General features: G+C 41.8%; 1 protein-coding gene across 1 annotated transcript in view; it reads right to left on the reverse strand.

Moving 5' to 3' along the window:
- LOC306780197 (cGMP-inhibited 3',5'-cyclic phosphodiesterase 3A-like) overlaps window positions 1–17,871 on the reverse strand; it is a gene marked incomplete at both ends in the record, with an annotated part of 37,542 nt that extends 19,671 nt beyond the window's left edge. The window contains one exon of the mRNA XM_079272456.1: window positions 16,963–17,871. Coding sequence (XP_079128582.1) covers window positions 16,963–17,871 — 909 coding nt within the window. The remainder of the gene's footprint in view (window positions 1–16,962) is intronic.
- Window positions 17,872–18,326: the final 455 nt, after the last annotated feature.

Raw genomic sequence — 18,326 nt, forward strand, 5'->3', positions numbered from 1 at the left:
TCATATCAGCATAGGTAAAAAAAGAAAATGTCAACATCGTGTGCAAGTAAGGGTGGTTCATCTTCTCACACACACACCCGAGTGTTAGATTGCTGGGAAGGTCCACACATGCATGAACACACTGCAGTCTGCAGGGAGAGCTCTTTTTGTTTAAATGAACACTGCTGGTCTCAGGGTTGTTTCTGCGGCATGCAGAACTTAAATCTGTTGACAAGGAAAAGCCTCCTGCATACAGTATGTGATAAGATCCAAACATTTAACAAAAGCATAAAAGTTAGAGCTAAAAAAACTTTAGCTGCATGTAAAAACAACCATGATTATATATCATTCTGCAGTTATGTCAATTTGTTTTTAAAGGAAAGACCGGAGTGAACTCAAATCCTCCGTGAATTCACAAAAGTCAACACATTTTAAAAAAAAAAGTCGTCCCAACACAGACACCAAAACTCTTTATACTAGTATTCACCTGAATTGCATGTCTTTTGAATTAAAAATAAAAACACGATACCTCCATCCAGAGAGTACCAGTGTTCCAAACGTCATACTACAAACCACAGAAGTCATCTGTTACAAATTAGAGTTTTGTCCTTGAGAGACATTATTTATCAAGCTCTCCCAATTAAAGACAAATAATACAAGAAACACTGTAGTCCATTACTCACATCATAGATTATATCTGTTCATCTTCTTTTAAATGGCATGTCGTAGTGCATCAATCTCTAATTCATTATGAAATATTATAACATGATACCATTCTAAACCACATAACACGTAGCTTTTCTTGGGCAGCCCATTAGGGTTAAGGAAAACATCCTTGTTTTGCATTGTAAAAATGATTACATATGGAAATACATGAATTTGTGTATACTTACTACTTTCTTTTCTTGAATTGCTCTTTAAGTACTTTATATGAAATCTATTCTGTCAATGTGAAATCATTTTGGGTTGTTTACAGGACTGACACACATCGTGTGACTATCCTTAAACCCTGGGTTCTTATTTGAACGAACTAGCAGTGTTTGTTTGTTTGTTTGTTTGTTTGTTTGTTTGTGTGTGTGTGTGTGTGTGTGTGTGTGTGTGTGTGTGTGTGTGTGTGTGTGTGTGTGTGTGTGTGTGTGTGTGTGTGTATCTGTGCATGTTAGGGCATACTATTACAAAGCCATGCAGGGGTTAATGAGACCAAAGATCTACCGGGATGAATGTATGTGAGTCTATCTTTAAGCACACACTCCAACACACTTGCACACACAGGCAAAAATAAACACATTAACACACACACACACACACACACACACACACGCATGCTCTCTGTTTGTCACGACTCAGACACTCCAGTCCTGAAGAACCCAGCAAGCCAGACCAAAACCCCTACTGGCCAGCAACTGTTCTTACTGGATCCCAGCCGAAGCAGAAAAAGAGACAGCAGGGAGAGACATAAAACAACGTAGAGTAGAATAAAGAAATAGTTCTGAAGAATCAGAACTATCTGATTAATCTGAATAATTAAAGTGAAAACAATAAAAGATGCCAAAGAGCATATCATGTATCTGAGCTCATATATCATTACCTCATCCCACCTCTTTTCATCGAGTGATATGGCAAATGTGTAAAATATGTGAACTGTGCTCCACTGTCATCCATTACATGGGGCAAAGCTGTGTTGCACATGCAAAACAAAACACAATTAAATTCACAATCCAATTCACCAATAAGTCAAACATACAATAATATTTAGTATTGCCCATATCTGGTGTGAAAAGACAATGTCAAATGATCTGAGGGAACATCTCCCTTCATCTCATCTCATCTTAAACCCAATCACGCTAAATCAATGCTCTGTGTTGTTGCATTAAGGCTGCATTAAGGCTTGTCACAATTTAGTTGTATTCCTCACGGTGAGGTAAAAGCAGATTCATTCGATGGAATGATGATACAGCACATAATGTTTTCTAGACCGTCTAGTTTATAGTAACCCCAAGAGTCACTATCTGCCCACTCAACACAACTAGCTTGCCAAAAGGATTTGGCAAAGCTGCCTGTGTGTGTTCATATATGACTGTGTGTGTTCATATATGAGTGTGTGTGTTCATATATGAGTGTGTGTGTTCATATATGTGTGTGTGCATTAGCGGGAGAGAGATGGGCCTCCTGAGCTGGATGATGATGACTCACCCACCCACCCACACACTTACAAACATGAGTTCATATATGCACTCATCACCGTCATCACTCAAAACCATGTTGGCGCGGCTGATGCTAATTGTTTCCAATCAGCGTATCAGGGGTCCTGTCAATGCACTGGGAAACCAGACCACACCAGCGATTGCTTATTGATCTCATTACACGCTCACGTCACTCCGTCAAGCAAGCCTTTGTGTACCTGTGAGCACATGAGAGAGAGACGATTGACGGATCAATCAGAGCTCGATGACTGTGCCCAACGCTACAACTATTTAAAACTACAGAAGGTCCGTATGATCAATACAAAACATGTGAACACAGTTGTATTTCTTGAAACAAGACTAAGAGTCTGCAGCCATGCGAGCAGCTATGTGAGGCAGTACTTTAAATAATAAATGCTAACATGCTGATGTTTAGGTATACAGCACAATTGTCACCATCTTAGTTTAGTGCTAACACATGCTAATTAGCACGAATCATTAAGTGCAATGGAGGCTGATGGGAATGTCATATGGTTTGCTGACATTTAGTCAAAAAACTAAGTATTGAACTGAGTGAAATATCGACCTGATTATGGCACTAGATAGGGAAGTTAAGGCTTCCTGGGACACATGAATGTCAGTACCAAATTTACCAGTACCAACAAACAGGGTTGTGTTTCTTTTTTGTGGGACATTTGCGGAGTAAAAGAAGATCCTTTGACTTGATGGTGTACAGAATGTGGCCTACAAAATACATTTAAACAGTAAGAATGATAACAGGGTGCATTCATATTCTTGCACGATCTACTTGTCATCTTTACTTCACCGAGTAAGCTGAATCACATGCAAACGGGCCCTCATGCATGCACATAACTCATCTGAACACGCACACACCATTTCATTCCCGTCTTCCTCCTCCCTCCCTCCCCTCCTCCCTCCAAGGCTCCACGGCTAAGTGGAGTGCTTTTCCCTCGTGTTGTTGGACCCATGTTAGGCTACTGACGCCAGCTTGTCATTCTCTACTCCTATTACTGTGAGATGGGAGTGCATCACAGCTCCCACTACCCACTTCTCTCTGTCAGCTTTCTGCTCTCGCTGATTGACACCGACGTTGCCGGGCGTTGGCATTTCAGGCTGAGTCCCATGATAAAACAACGTGAGCGTCCAGACATTGGTCTTCCATTTGGAGCTGCATGTATAATGACTTACATCCCACTTTGCGGCTGTGCTTCTTGAAGTTTTTCTTTTTAACGTTTCCCTCACCAAAATCTCCTAGACGATACTCTTCAAGGGAGATAACTCATAATAGACATTTGTGCCAAAATACTGTTTGTGTTATATTTCAGATTCAGATTTGTGTTGCAAACATTTCAGTTTTGTGCCAGTGAACATGTATTTTGACAGGTGTTCTATGGACAGTCATAGGTGAAAAAACGTGTGAGTTTTCATTATTAGTCTACAATACACAAAATTAGAGAAGGTTTTGTCTTTCTGTCTGCTTTTACAAACCCCTTAATTATTGTGCTTTGTCTGTCTGATTTATGATGAGAAATAAAATAAAGAGTTAGCAGTAGGACCCAGTGGAGTGTTTGTTGTTAGAATCGATCACCGGTACATTTTTTTAGAACAATATACAGTACATCGGTGTGTCCATCTTACTGTAAATTCAAATGCACAAGCTCAATGCATGATTGGAAAAGCCTGGCTTCACCCTGAACTCAGCTGTCTGATCAACAACAGCATCAACATCGGCTGCAAACAAAAACCTGGAAAGTGGATGACGGTAGCAGCAGGGACAGTTTTCAGCTGCCTTCAAAGAATGAACAGGAAGTCAAAGAAACAGTTACTTCCTGTTAGATCCGATCTGTAGGCTACTTGTAGTTTACGGACCTCGTTCGGATTCATTCATGTGTGTTCGTAAATATAGATTTACGTGGAAACTGGCGTGTATTTGCATTGTATGCTATCCTTTTGCCATTTTGGACTTTAAACGCCAATGAATATGTGGCCATGGATGTATAAAGATATCTGTAAATCAGAGGACCTTTTATTTAGGTAATTCCACTTCCCAGTACAAACACTGAAAAAGCCCTCCTTTACATCATCATGTCTTAATGGTTGTACAGTTCACAAATAGCCGAACACAGCGTCATTTTCGAAGGCATAATGAACGACCTTTCCAACCTGCTCGCTCAATATGACATATCCGGTTCTGCCGGCTTCCTACCAGCTGTAATAATGGAGATATTGGCAGTACTTCATCACTTTTTTTATTTTATAATACACTCATGCCCATGGGGAGCGGGGCAAAATATATGCATATTTATAATATTTTCATTGTTCAACAGAGGCCATGTCGGTTAGCCACATTTAAGTCTAAATTAAATAAGTAAGTGTTTATGAGTCATATTATGTGCCAATTTTTTTTTTACAGCATATGACATTTTTTTATTTTATAAATCTTTAATTCTTGTAAAACAAAACATAATGCGTGCTTACGTAAGCTAGTACCAATCACTTTCAACCAATCATTTTCATGACATTCATCCATCGATCAACTTTTAGCGACAAGGGAGGTGTGTGTGGAGCTACAGTCCTCTGTAGCTCATACATTCTAAGCCAGCCCACTTTCTATAATTATTTATCTGTATCAATTCATGGAGATGCATTCAGAGGCTGGTATATAGCCCATTCAAAAGCTATGACCTTTTTGTGTGTGTGTTGTGTGTGTACACAAAAGATAATGCTTAGGAAACACTGGTCTGAGAGACCAACAACAAAAAGAAAGACACCGAATATGAAACTTAAAGGAGAACAAATCCATAGAAAGAAAACGGCTTTTCTGGGTAGCCTTGTCTTCAGGCTAAACCAAAGACACTCAGCCTGTTTTACACCAGTGCAGCTTCATCCAATAAGGACTTGCTCATTGAATTCCTTGTTCAATGAGATTGAACAGAAAAGGAAAAAAGTGGGAGGTGGCTGAAGAGAGTGAAAGATGCTGGTGAAAATAAGCTGGAACGCGTGGACATTAGCACAAGCTGCATCAGGCCTAAAGGAACTAAACAGGTCACACATACAGTAAACGTGCGTGTGTGTATGTAGCTCTATGTGTGAGTGCGTGATTGAGACAGAGACAGAGGGTGCAGTGTGTGTACCATCATGTACGTACGCACGTATCACAGCTCAAGGCTAACACCTTCTTCTGCTCTTCAGATGAGAACCAAGCTCTGACTTCATAATGCTTTACCACAGCTCGCAGAGAAAACAGTATATAGAAGGGATCCAATTATTTCTGAAGATTGAAACTTGACCTGAAATAGACTCTCTGCTTCTGCTTCAGAAAAATGGGAAAAGCATTAATGTGAAATGTAAAAAAACGGGTACCCTTCCTTTCCATCATGATGGCTTTACTTCTGCTACACTCAGGTTGGTTAACTTTAGCTACTCCTTTGTCACTGTAGCTGCTTTCCTCTCCTCACACACTCTCACCCCCGTCTCATGGGTTGTATTTTAACACAGTGTGTTTTGCTTGAACAGTTTAAAATCCTATTTAGGCTTTTTAACGAAGCAGGTGTAATTCTGGATGGAGCCCAAAGTTTGTATCTCAACCATTTAGTTAGACACACCTTGTCTAATAAGGGACAAAACATCACCTGCTTATGATATTGAATGTCTGCTTTAAAATACAGTGTATTGAAGTACGACAACCTGCATCATTTAGACATAAACATGATCTCTTTACTAACTCCACCACAGTCTATAGTCCTGAAACAAGCCGGACTGTAGTTTGATAAGCTGGAATGATTGTGAATTCAGAGACGACATATCAGATATGAAGCGAGGCAACAACACAAGCACACATGCACAGACACACACACACACACACACACACACACACAAGCATATCAACAGTGTCTTACATAACACAGTGAGTGATGGCAGCTGAGGACACAATAATACCGCCTTTGGCATTCGTCCTGTGAAAGTTGGATAGAGAGGAAATCGGGTGAGTGGGAGAGAAAACAGACAGAAAGTATGTGTGTGAGAGTGTGAGAGAGAGAGAGAGAGAACGTCAGAGAAATGCTGAGATAATGAAAGATATAGAAAAAAAGAAAGGGAGAGAGGCTTTTTCCTTCTTTTTACTACAGATGCCTATGGCCTGAGGCAAAATGCCCTGAGGGAAAGTATACCCAAATGAATCCTGCAGTCCAGTCATTTTCATGTCTTCTCAACTTTCTATTTCATCATGAGTTGTTAAAGCCTTTCCCCTTTGACGATGCTCTGCAGCTCGAGACTGTTAATGCACCAAAGTACTTTTATACTTAACTATATTTTATGCCTTATTTCAATACCCTTCACTGCTTAAAGCAAGTTCATACTCAATACACAAATACACAAACCTCCCCCGACCTCATTTTGAGGTGAGGTCAGGGGAGGTTTGTGTATTGTCTATCAAAGGGGAGGGGGCTCAGATATAATGAGTGAATGATAGATTTGCAACCAAATTAAAAACACTTCATGAATGAACAACAGTATTGCATATTGAACTCTATAAGACAATGAAAAGAAAGGGCTGGATACATTAAAATGTGTACAATTCTCCCGACACAAGGTCTACTTGGGAAGTGAAATGAATTTACAGACTTGGGAAAATGCACATTTCTAATTTAAGATGACTCCTCATTAATGTTTCATCAGAGCTTTTCATCATGTCGACTTAAAAACTGAAAAACAATTCCTTTTAATTTTAAGACAGGAGATCAGATGCATCCCAATTTAGACCGTAGGGACATCTGATGGATAGGCTTATCTAATAGCTGCTCAGCTTTGCTCAGAATTTCAGATGTCATGTTTTCAAAAACAGTTGCATCTCAGAGTAAGGTACATTTGGGGTTTTGTAGCAACCTAATGCACAAGAAAGGGTCTGATACTCAATGTACTCATTTGGGATTTCATAAGCATAACCCAGATCCAGGTGGAGCGTAGTTCCAATCTGGATCCGAGAACTTTTAAGTGACATATCTGCCCTTTGAAGACTGTGATGTCTGCATATCTACTGTGGTTACACAGTGGTGTGTAACATTCATGGACACAAACCATGTGTTTTGTGTCTTGAATACAGATAACATAGATACAGTTTCATGTGTATCTATGTGTTATTCAGTTATACTTCGCCTGTACTCGGTGTTAGTTCCAGTATTAAAAGACCTGCCAACAGATTTGGGAGTGAGATTCCAATCCTGTGTTTTGATAAGTGATGAAATACACTTCTGTAACTTATATCAAACTAACACCCTACTAAGTTAATTACATTACATCACAAAATGCCATTGCATTGGGAATCAATGATGCATGTTATAGCGTGAGTAATAAATGTCTTCCAGTGACGGACCAAATATTGAAATGTAAAAACCTTGCTCATTGGTACAACGTAACTGAATGAGTCCATCGCATCACCTGTTAGAAAAGAGGGCCGTTTCATAGACTGAAATATCCTTTGCTAGTTATTTTAAACATCAGAGGCAAAGTAACATTGTATTCTGTTATCCATCATTTCACGGTCCACTTCCCCATCATTATAATAACTTCGGGCCCAGTTTCAAAGGAGCAGGTATGCCAGAGTCTCTCTTAGTGACACTCTCCTGTCGAAACAGAGTGCAGCACGTAAAGATGCAGCTCTCGCATCTGTATGTCCAGATGACGACGAATAGACGTATCGTCTCACAACACAGACAACCTCTGGCAATGAAATGCTGTATGTACGTCATCAATTTGTGTCTGCAGCGTGTGTGTGTGTGTGTGTGTGTGTGTGTGTGTGTGTGTGTGTGTGTGTGTGTGTGTGTGTGTGAGACGTATATGCATGCATTATGAGGGATAATGGAAGGGAAAAACACTTCCAGATGCATGTGATGCAATTATACCATTATCTGATTGGGTAATCTACAGGCAGGCTGGAGGCGTCCAAGGCAAACACACTGTCAGCAGACTGTTGACCGAGCATAAACCACTAGGAAGCGTGCGCACACACTCACACACACACACACACACACACACACACACGTATTTGAGCAGTGCTCAACGATGCATAGATATAGTGAATGCCAAGCTGAAAGGCTGTGATGAAAGCAGCAGTGATTTGTATACATCCCAAAAAAAAAAGAAATTGCATTTGGGGGCCTTCTCTATATTGCATGTGCGTGCGAGGTCGAGGGAATGCGTGATTTTCCATGGAAGCTGTGTATTAAGGAGGCGAGCTGAGGAAACCGAGCTGCTGATTGTATCGTAACATTTGTGACAAACATACATATGAGGCTGACAGCTGACAGTATGTGCGTGAGTGCGTGCGTGCGTATGAACAAGAGACAAAGACATCGCTTGACTGGTTCAGTGATCTAACCCACAATGACACTTCAACTCAATTTGAATAGAGGTCCTGCTTTACGAGGACACAGCACATCTGGGAGCTTCACGAAGGCCAGGCTCAGTGTGTGTGTGCGTGTGTGTGTGTGTACAGTTTTTGTCCCCACGTGTCTTTGTGCTGTGCAGAATACACACCAAATAGGATGTAGTAAAGGAAAGAGGTTTAGCTTTAATTTGCCAAAAGAGGGCGCTTTAAGTGCAGTACGTAAAAAAATATACTGTGGCTAATTGGAGAATTACACACATCTTTTTAGGAGTAACACAAGACAAAATAGGGTAACTTAGCTCTTTGAGTGCTGATTGCAAAGAAATGAACTCATCTTAAAATGTGGCATAATCTCTTGAATATGGAGTTTTAAACACCGTCTCATCATTGATCACATGAGAGCACTTGGCAAAGATGTTTTGGGAACAATATTTTCATTAGACCTGCAGAAATGAGGGGAACTGCATAATTATCTGTGAGTGTGTTACTATACGAACAATACCTTCACAAATCATTTGATTCAGTGTAAATAATGACGGCTAGGGTCATGTTACCTCAGTAAACATTGAGTTTAAACATGAGTTTATGATCTCAATCGCTATGGTTTTCAGTTCCTCTTCAATACAGTAAATGACGGTCCCATTTAAAGTAAAATAGACCATAATGCAGGGTAGGCGTTAGGGCGGGGCTACCTTGGGATTGTCAGGTTGCTACCGTAACCAAAGCCGTATATGGTGTCTCTTTGTAACTCCCCGCAGTCCAAATATGGTCGCTTCCGTTCACTGGTTGCAAAAAGCCAAGATGGCCGCATTCCAAGATGGCCGCCATCAAAACGGTAGTCAACAAACCTATGGGTGACGTCATGATGACTACGTTGACTTCTTATATACTGTCTGTGCATGTAACCTCATTTACCCCTCCTTATTTCCCCAGTTTTGCACTTGGTGCCAGGGCTGTAAAACACGAGTCCATTCAGGCTTCAGGTGTTTTTTCCTGTCATCCTGGTATTTTTACTCTGTCACAGGTTGAACCCACTTGTGGCCTAAAGTTAACTGAAACTGAGACTTAAATAATGTTATTTTTCAATTAGATGGGAGTGCTAAAGTGTTGTGAATAAATAATCTCACTTATCTATGAAGAAACAGAGGTTTGGAGAAATTGACATCATACAACGCAGGATAATAAAGGCCAAAGGCAGAATTTTTAATTGGGTCAACATTTAAATGAGGATTCTTACAAATGGCCTCCGAAATTGTGTCACTGTGCGAGATTACTGAATAAGTATGCCCTCTCCGCCAAGATCAGCAATAATTGCTTTTAGGCTGGCATTGTTTTATCTTTTTATTATTTTCAACAAATCCAATGAAAATGCCAAAACACATACAATGAATTTATCCTGCTAACGAGAGGAAATACATGTAACACAGATGAGCTGAGATTAAATTATATTATCAGTATGCATCATCCAGTGCAACTGCATGGCTCTTTAATGTGTTTTGAATAGGTTTTGGAAGATAATGGCACTGAGGCCTACAGCTGCTTGTTAACAGGATACATTCTGTGTTGGTTTTCATGGGATTTGCTGATACTTATAAAAAGATAAACTAAAACCAGTATGATTATGTAAGCTAGGTAGCTCAGTCAGTAACGCTGCAACACTATTGGCATCTCCCAGGTAGGTCAGTAGGTGTCAACTAATGGAGGACGCAAAAATGCACAGGCTGCTGTCCAAACACTTTAGAAATAAAACTATCATTACATGTCATCATCATTAAGTCCTATGTGGGGTCACATCTGCAACATCTGTTAAGATTGGAAACATCTTTTAGGGCGGGTCAGCCTTAAGTCTGCAAAGCAAAGGCATAGCTGTCAAAGAACACATAGGAGTAAATGCCAAACATTCCTGTATAAAAACTGTTCAAAGATCTTGCCTTTTATGATTCTACGCTTCACAAACTGCCCATGCTGTGGCCAGACTGTCCACAGAAAAACAAATAGGTAAAAATGTGAAATTCCTCATTGTGTTGTGTGAAATTGATTGACTTAAAAGCTCAAACTGACAAATGCCATTAAAAGTAAACCACGTAAACAGTCTGAGCAGACCTGTTGATAACTCTCTCCTACTGACTGAGAATTTACTGTAGTGCAAGAGAAACGTAGACAGACATGCAGACCGACGTATGGACAGATCTAGATTCTGCTCGACGATGCTGCCCCCTGCCCAGGCCAACCGCCCCCCCCCCCCCCCCCTCCTCTCACCAAGCATATTTTGGAGCTAAAACACACCATTGAATCAAGTAACAAGGCCATCCTTGTCCAAGGGCCACCAAACCTCATCTCGACAGCCAGCAGGGAAGCCACTGTACGTGTGTGTTTGTATGTCTGTGTGTCTGTGAGGAAGTGTATACAGTAGTGGCCAGGCCAGCTTAAAATCATTTGCTGCTGCCTTTCAGAAGCAAGCAGTGGAGGCCACTCTCTCTTTCACACACATTTCTTCTTGCTCTCTTTCCCCGGCCCTCTCCTCTCGCTGTGGGAGCATGTGGCATAGAGCCATATTCACATCATGTGGAGACAAAACACACAAACTCACACATGCAATATCTGTTGCACAAAACCACATGCGATCAACATGAACTTGCCTCAACAGTGTTGTCTGTGAGTCTGTGTTTGAGCTCGGAGCGAAGAGAGATTGGTCACAGGGACCAGATAGTTGTCCTTTTACCATCAACACTTCTGCTGCGCTTGGCAGCAAACCTCCTCTCACTCCCCCTCCTCCCCTCACCCTCCTCAGCAAATCTTTCAACACTCTCTCTTTCCCCTCCTCTCCCTCCCTCCCTGCTCCTCTCTCACGCAGTAGCTCATTAGGTCCCCTCAAGCTAGTTTGTCCACCCCCCTCCTTCCCCTCTCTCTCTCACACACACACACACACACTTGTTTATTTGACTGCTGCTTGGGGCTGGATGCAGCCTGTGCTAATGCCAGTGTGTTCTTTTCCTTCAATCACTTCTTTTTTTTTATAGCCCATCTTTCCATCTCTGTTCCACTGTCTTCAGTGGCTGTCCCTCTGTCGAGCTTTCCAGTTTTTCTGTGTTTCTCTGGAATGAAATGATCCATTGAAGAAGGCCACAGCTACATCTCCGGCAACACAGACCTGGCTCCTGAATTCAAACCATGTTTTTGCTTAACCATGCCTAAATTCTGCACATCTCACTCCACTTCTTTCCCCCATTTTCTCTGCTTAACACTACTCTTTCACTCCCTTATTCCAGCAACAAACAATCAAGAGCAGACACTTGGTATTTCATCGGATTATGCACTTGCACTTTTGGCCCCTGATTGAATTAGCATTCAACTGTCTTTTTTACTGAGAAATTAATACCAGAAGTTCTATCTATAACTAATCTGTATTTTGGATGAAAGTATCATTTTTCAAAGGAGCCATCTATAGAGGGGTGTGTACTGTGTACTTAATGTGAAAGATGGGTAATGTCGTGTGTTGTTTGTAATGCATTCACACTTGTATCTCATGAAAATAAAAGTCCAATACAAATAATCTCTCTGGTGAAATGGGTTGTTTAAACCTCCATGTGTTATGTATTCATGGAGATAAAACATATTCCCCATTATCTCATTAAAAGGTATAATAAGCCTCAATGTTACACAAAGTCAGATCGCTCCGGCAACCAGAACAGGTTGCGTGTCTCCCTGGAAATGTATTTGCGTCAATGAGAGAATATGGGCCTTCCCTCTAATAGACCTCTGAGCACATGTCTCTTTCAAATCTGCCACCCCCTCTTCTCTCACACACAGTGTATATGATGATGAGATGATGAATATGTTATGCAACGTGGCCTTATTCAAGGTCTGACCTCCAAATTTAAATGAACAAAGTTTTAGAAATGAATTCATTTGTTTCACTCTAAGGCATTGTACTTTAACATGTTTCCATTCGGAGTGCAACTTAGAGAAACTTTGTCATCTTCTATGGCCTTGGATGAAACAAGGTACTGAATGTTGACATTTCTGTAATGAACTGTTGTGACTGTGCAACAGAGAGGAAAATAAACCGCAAGAACAAAAGAAAACACTTGGAAAACATTGCTGCTGTTTTTAGACATTCTATTTATAGCTGTCGTTATCTTGTGTACAGCGAGCGCCTTTCAATTGCAGGTGACCCAAAAAACACCATCAGAGGCCTTCCCCTAAAACACAAACACCTTCAGCCAAAACGCAAGGCCTCTGTCTGGAGCCAGCCCTGAAAGATCACAGTGGAGTAAAATGCATGTCAAAATCCTAAAATATTAAGACTCACACTTGGCATCATAGTGATAGTATAGACACCTCTCATTACATTTATATTATATAATTTGCTCTGTATAGCAATCCAACCCGAAAACAATACATCCTTCTCAACTAAAAAACACAGAAGTACAGCAACACAGCGGACGCCATATTCCAGCTACTAGTTCAGCCGAGTGCCTGTCTTGCCTTTGGCTTGGCAGGCTGCACCAGCTCGCTTCATAAATACTGCACAACCAGCGCTTGATGAAACCCCCCCCGCTTCTCTCAGGTACACTCTGGAGAGCTTCATTATCTACAGTACAGATAAACTGTACCTACAAACTCTGTGTGTGTTTGTGTCAGAGAGAGACTTTGTGAAAGAAGGAAAGGAGAGATTTAGAAAAAAGCAAATGTAACTGATTTGACTCGTTTGTTAGATGTCTGTTCTGTAACACAACAAGCGAATGGCAAAATTTGAGGTCCACAAACACCAAAAAAAAAAAAGGTTTATGAGTGTGGTCATGCAAAGGAACAATCATTTCAGTTTGACAACATGCTGTAGTAATAGGATTTAATGTTATTCAATCATTATTGAGGTATTTCTTTCTTTCTTGCAATTGGGTCACGGTCCCATGGGGTGTTTTGATGTGCCGACTGTGTTCGAAATCACTCCCTTGTTCACTCAATCACCATTGAGCAAAACGTCATGTACATGGTGCACATTTTCATTCCATCATGTGGACTTTTGAGGTCAACGGTGACTTTTCTTTACACTTGGTCACTTAAGTTAAATGTTCACAGCTGCAGCAGACAACTATTTTGTAACACACAAGCTCTGACAACAAGCTGTATATTGATTTCCCAGTCCCAGACAGCAGCAGAAGGTCAAACGTTAGCAACTAAATGGTGAAGAAAGTAAAATCTTTCGGAAAGTAAAAGACCATAAAAGAGCTAAAAGGACACGATTGACATTGAATTCCCATTTGTCAATCGGCCAGAAACTGGAAACCTCCTCTGTTTTTGGATATTGGCACATCTTTTTATGTATTTTATGTATTATATAAACTGTAAAAGTCTTTATATATTCAACTACACTTGAGACAAAAATGAAGTACAATGAATCAATAAATTATAAAATGGCACCATTTTGGAAATTTGGTTCAATCCATTTGTTTGTGTTTCTCTCTCTTTGTGCCTCACATCAATCTCCATGTTCCTCTCACTGGTCCCACGGATTACACAGTGAGGACAGGCTACTGCAGGACACACTGTCCTCAGCATCTGGTTAACTTTGAGGTGTTTGAAGTTTAAATGTTCAATTTGTCACCAGTCCTGTTCCAGACATGACAGGATAGAACGGGTAATGGAGCTGTTCTAATAGTCCACTAACTCAGCGTTCCCTGGATACCAATTAGCAATGAACAACCAGCCATCCAAAGCCGGACAGCTGATGTGGAATCAGCGCTATCTAAATGAGAAAATGAAATACATGTGATGGGACAGCATGTGATTCTGGATCAGGGCACTGGAAAGGTGTATGTGATCTGCTGTAGCAGGGCCATTAATGACTCCCCATCACCTACACAGAGTACACAGAGTACAAGCTAAGATAAAGGCCCAATACTAATTTCAGGCTTTTTCATAAAAATCTAAATCTATGACCATTGCGAAACTGCACAGTGACAATTTTTGTGTATTTTGTGTATTTGTGCACAGTGTATATTTTGATGAATAAAAACATGAGGAAAAACATTTTTTAATTTCATAAGACAATTAACACAGCAAAAGTCTGATTGAAAATCTGATTTGAAAATGCATGGGAGCTGTAAAAGTAGCTATAAAAAGCTTAGGCTAACACGTAGCAAACAGAGTAACCAATCCAGAATACCTCTGAAGATTTACCCTGTCCGCTACATCAGAAACCATAAAAGAGGGCTAACGAACCATTTAATTACCGCTATTAAGGTGTTTTTTTTCCTCAGTCACACTTTCTTTCCTCCTCTAGTCTCAAAATCTGCAAATGAGATCAGCGCAATGTTGCCAAGAGATGGAAAAGACCAGTGTCATCAGTTAGGATTATGCTGCATACAGCGAACGCATACATGGGTGAGTATGACCAAAGCTCACCCATTTAGCTGTATCCCTCTGAATTCCCCACTGCACATGCATGTGTATCGATCACTGTCTCTATTTCCCATGTGGCAAAAACATTGCCAACTCCTTGTTCATTCCCCACAAATCTCTTGGTGGATATCTCATTTTGTCACTAGAGGGCAAGAGCACATTCAGGGGCAAAGACTGCAGGAGAGTAACCTTCAGTGGAGGAGGCATTCATGGGTGTAAAAGGATGATCAGTGGAAGCATCACTTGTTTCAGCGGGAGGTCAACACCCGGCGGGAAATAATATTATATCAAAATATGATTTGATATGTTTTCATGATATACGCAAATGTGAGCGAGTGAGCGAGTGAGCGGGTGACATGCCTACATATAAGATGCTTTGGTCCGTTGTGGAAAAATGCTTCAATGTAAGCTAGAAAACACCGAAATTATGGACCACTTATCGACCGAGAAGATAATTATTGTCGGCCTTCTTTTGTCTGTTTAAGTAATGCATTTACAGCCTTGAGTTTCCCTCTATCACGACAGCTTTTTTTCCAAGCTCACTTTCAGCAATGTTATATGTCTTACTGTTCTTCAGTGACTATAAGATTTGATGTGAATGTAAGTTTAACCCTGCAGGGCATGCACATCTGAAAAATGATTTGTATTGGGTCCCACTTTTTAGTGAACATTCAACTTTTTGTCAATTGCTGTGGCAATAAAAAGTGAATTGCAAAGTAGGTAATCCAAGGATAGTTGGTAGAGGCTCAGGTTAAGCTAAACATCGTAGATTCAACAGACAAAGAACCTGAATGTGCGTAAATATATATATATATATATATATATATATATATATATATATATATATATATATACATATATTATTATATATATAATAGAATACATATATATATATATAATATTATATATATATATATATGTACCAGTGTACCAGTCCACAATCAGGAGTCAATCACAGTGAGACGAACATTTTAAAATCAGAAGCTAGATGTTGACATGCTGATTCATCAAATTATCCCAAATAGTGTCTCACTTACATGCCAAAAATACAAAGTTTTTCAATGAAAGCTAAACCAACACAGTTTGTATGTTCAGAAGCTGAAATCAGTGCTATTTTTGGATGTGAGCAGAGTGTGCTTCAAGCTCCAAGTAAGCGCATCGAAAAAGTATTCAGGGCAGAGCACATCAACCTCATTCATGGCTTTTTGGTCACATCCAACAGAATTGTTGTAATGGGTCACAACAGCTTCCCTCATCGCTGCATTCTCTACTCACAAAAAAAAGTGCAGGTACCTCCAGGATCAACTACTCTTAGGTTCCATTTGAACTAATACATCAGAGCAGCCAATACAATGTAACTGTGACTTTTCTGTCTTTTTTTATTTCCACTGCAAGAGGGGGTTCTTGTGAGGACAAATTTGGCTCCATCATGTGCTTGGAAACACATGCACCACACCACTAGCCAGCACCCAGGACAAACAGAGGCTTTCAAAATATTTACATGTGACCTCACACCTATGTGCGCGCACGGACGCACACACACACACACACACACAGACACACACACACACATACACACGTGCTCTCACAGGCACACAGTGACTTGGCAAGCTATGTGCACCATGCATTTGATTATCAGCAGCACAAACACAGCACAACATGACCAAATGAACAGCAGTATCAGAGAAAAGATAAACAGCAGTGTAAGCAGGCGTAATTCACAAAAACACGAGGCTAATAATGGGTATTGGAAAGTGTAGATGTGGGTCTATGAAGCACACAAGTCATAGTGGCATCATAATAAAGTGTGTTATTACGATATGTTATCCCGACTTGCCCGTTGTCATGAAGGAAACGCGCGTAAAGGTGTCACATGCCATCAGCGAAAGAGACAAAGCGTTGCAGCTTTGCAGCAGCTGAAAGGTCATACACGCAAACAACAAAACCGTCATTCGCTGGTTCAGACTTCCGAAGCTGGACATGTATTACCTGGTCCCGCGGAATGCAAGGCAGCGAAGTCCTGCGGTGAGACTTGCTGTTGCTCTGACTGTGAGCCATCATTTCCGAGGCCGATATGGAGCTGGACCTCCGTCTCCTTTTGAAGACAGGGATGTCCTCCTCCTTCGCCCCGGTCACAGAGCCACAGCACCCCGTCCCGCTGGTCCCTGGGGCCGGCAGGAGCCGGTCAGCATACCTCGCAAGCAAAACCCCCAGCAGTCCCAGCAGGTAGGCCAGGTAGGGTCTCCAGTTGGCCCGGAATCTACCCAGAGAGACGAGAGAGACTGCCCTGATGACGCCAATGAAGACAATGATGGACACTCCCTGACGCAGCCGGACGACCAGCAGAGCCCCGCTGCCCAGGCAGCCAAGGACTACCAGGGTTGCGGGATGGGACAGCAGCTGCTCCTCGGCGCCGCGCAGGAGGAACTGCGCCGCGGCTTCTCCCAAGTGGCACACGGCTAACAGAAAAACCGCGGTGCGGATGAGCACCCTGCAGCGAATCAGATACAGCCCGCCCCAGAAGAAGGCACATACAAGTGTAAAAACGGGGGATATGCAGTAGCACGCAGTCAACAGCAGCTCCACCGCGCAGCCCGTCGCGAAATGAAGACAAGAGCCGGAGCCGCTGCTATTTCCGTTGCTGCCGCTGCTGCCTGCATCCCAGTCGACCAATCTGAGTAGTAGAACGAGAATAACGGAGACTGAGGCGACGCAGACCGCAGACGACACTCCTCTGCAAGTCCATGTCACAGCGAGTCTCAGCCACTGGCTCCCTGCGTCCCGGTGCAACGGGGTGACACATGTCTTCTCGTAGCCGTTGAGCTCCAACGCTGCCCGGGGATATTTTTCATGAGCACTTCTTGATGAACCTCTGTCGCTGTCCGCCTCCAAGGCCATCGCTATATCGGTCAAGTGGAACGCTGCCCTGACCGTCCGGGAAGATAATCGATGTAGTCTCTCTGTCCGCGTCTCATCCTATGATTCCCATCATAACGCAATGGTATGTGCGCCGCTGCCAGCAAAACAGTGGTCAGTGTCCTGCCTCCAAAACAAAAGTTCAATAAACTTAAAACGGCCAAATGATTGGGTTCGCAACTTTTCTTGAAGTTTTGTGGTTCAGCACTTCCCCATTACATTTGGTCCAGTATTGGGTTGCCTCTGGTAGACAACCAGTCAACCAAAAAAGTAACCCCTGGCTTTTCACACATAGGCCACTGCTTCCACTCCTTCACATAGTCCCTCGCTCACCCTCTCTCTCTCTTTCTCTCTCCCACTAGACACTAGCCTTATTTTGTGTGTTCATGTGTGTGTGTGTGTGTGCGCGCGCGTGTGTGTGCCACTCCGGTGATTCC

This window comes from Melanostigma gelatinosum (genome assembly GCF_949748355.1).
Source record: "Melanostigma gelatinosum genome assembly, chromosome: 7".
In the NCBI taxonomy this organism is placed as follows: Eukaryota; Metazoa; Chordata; class Actinopteri; order Perciformes; family Zoarcidae; genus Melanostigma; species Melanostigma gelatinosum.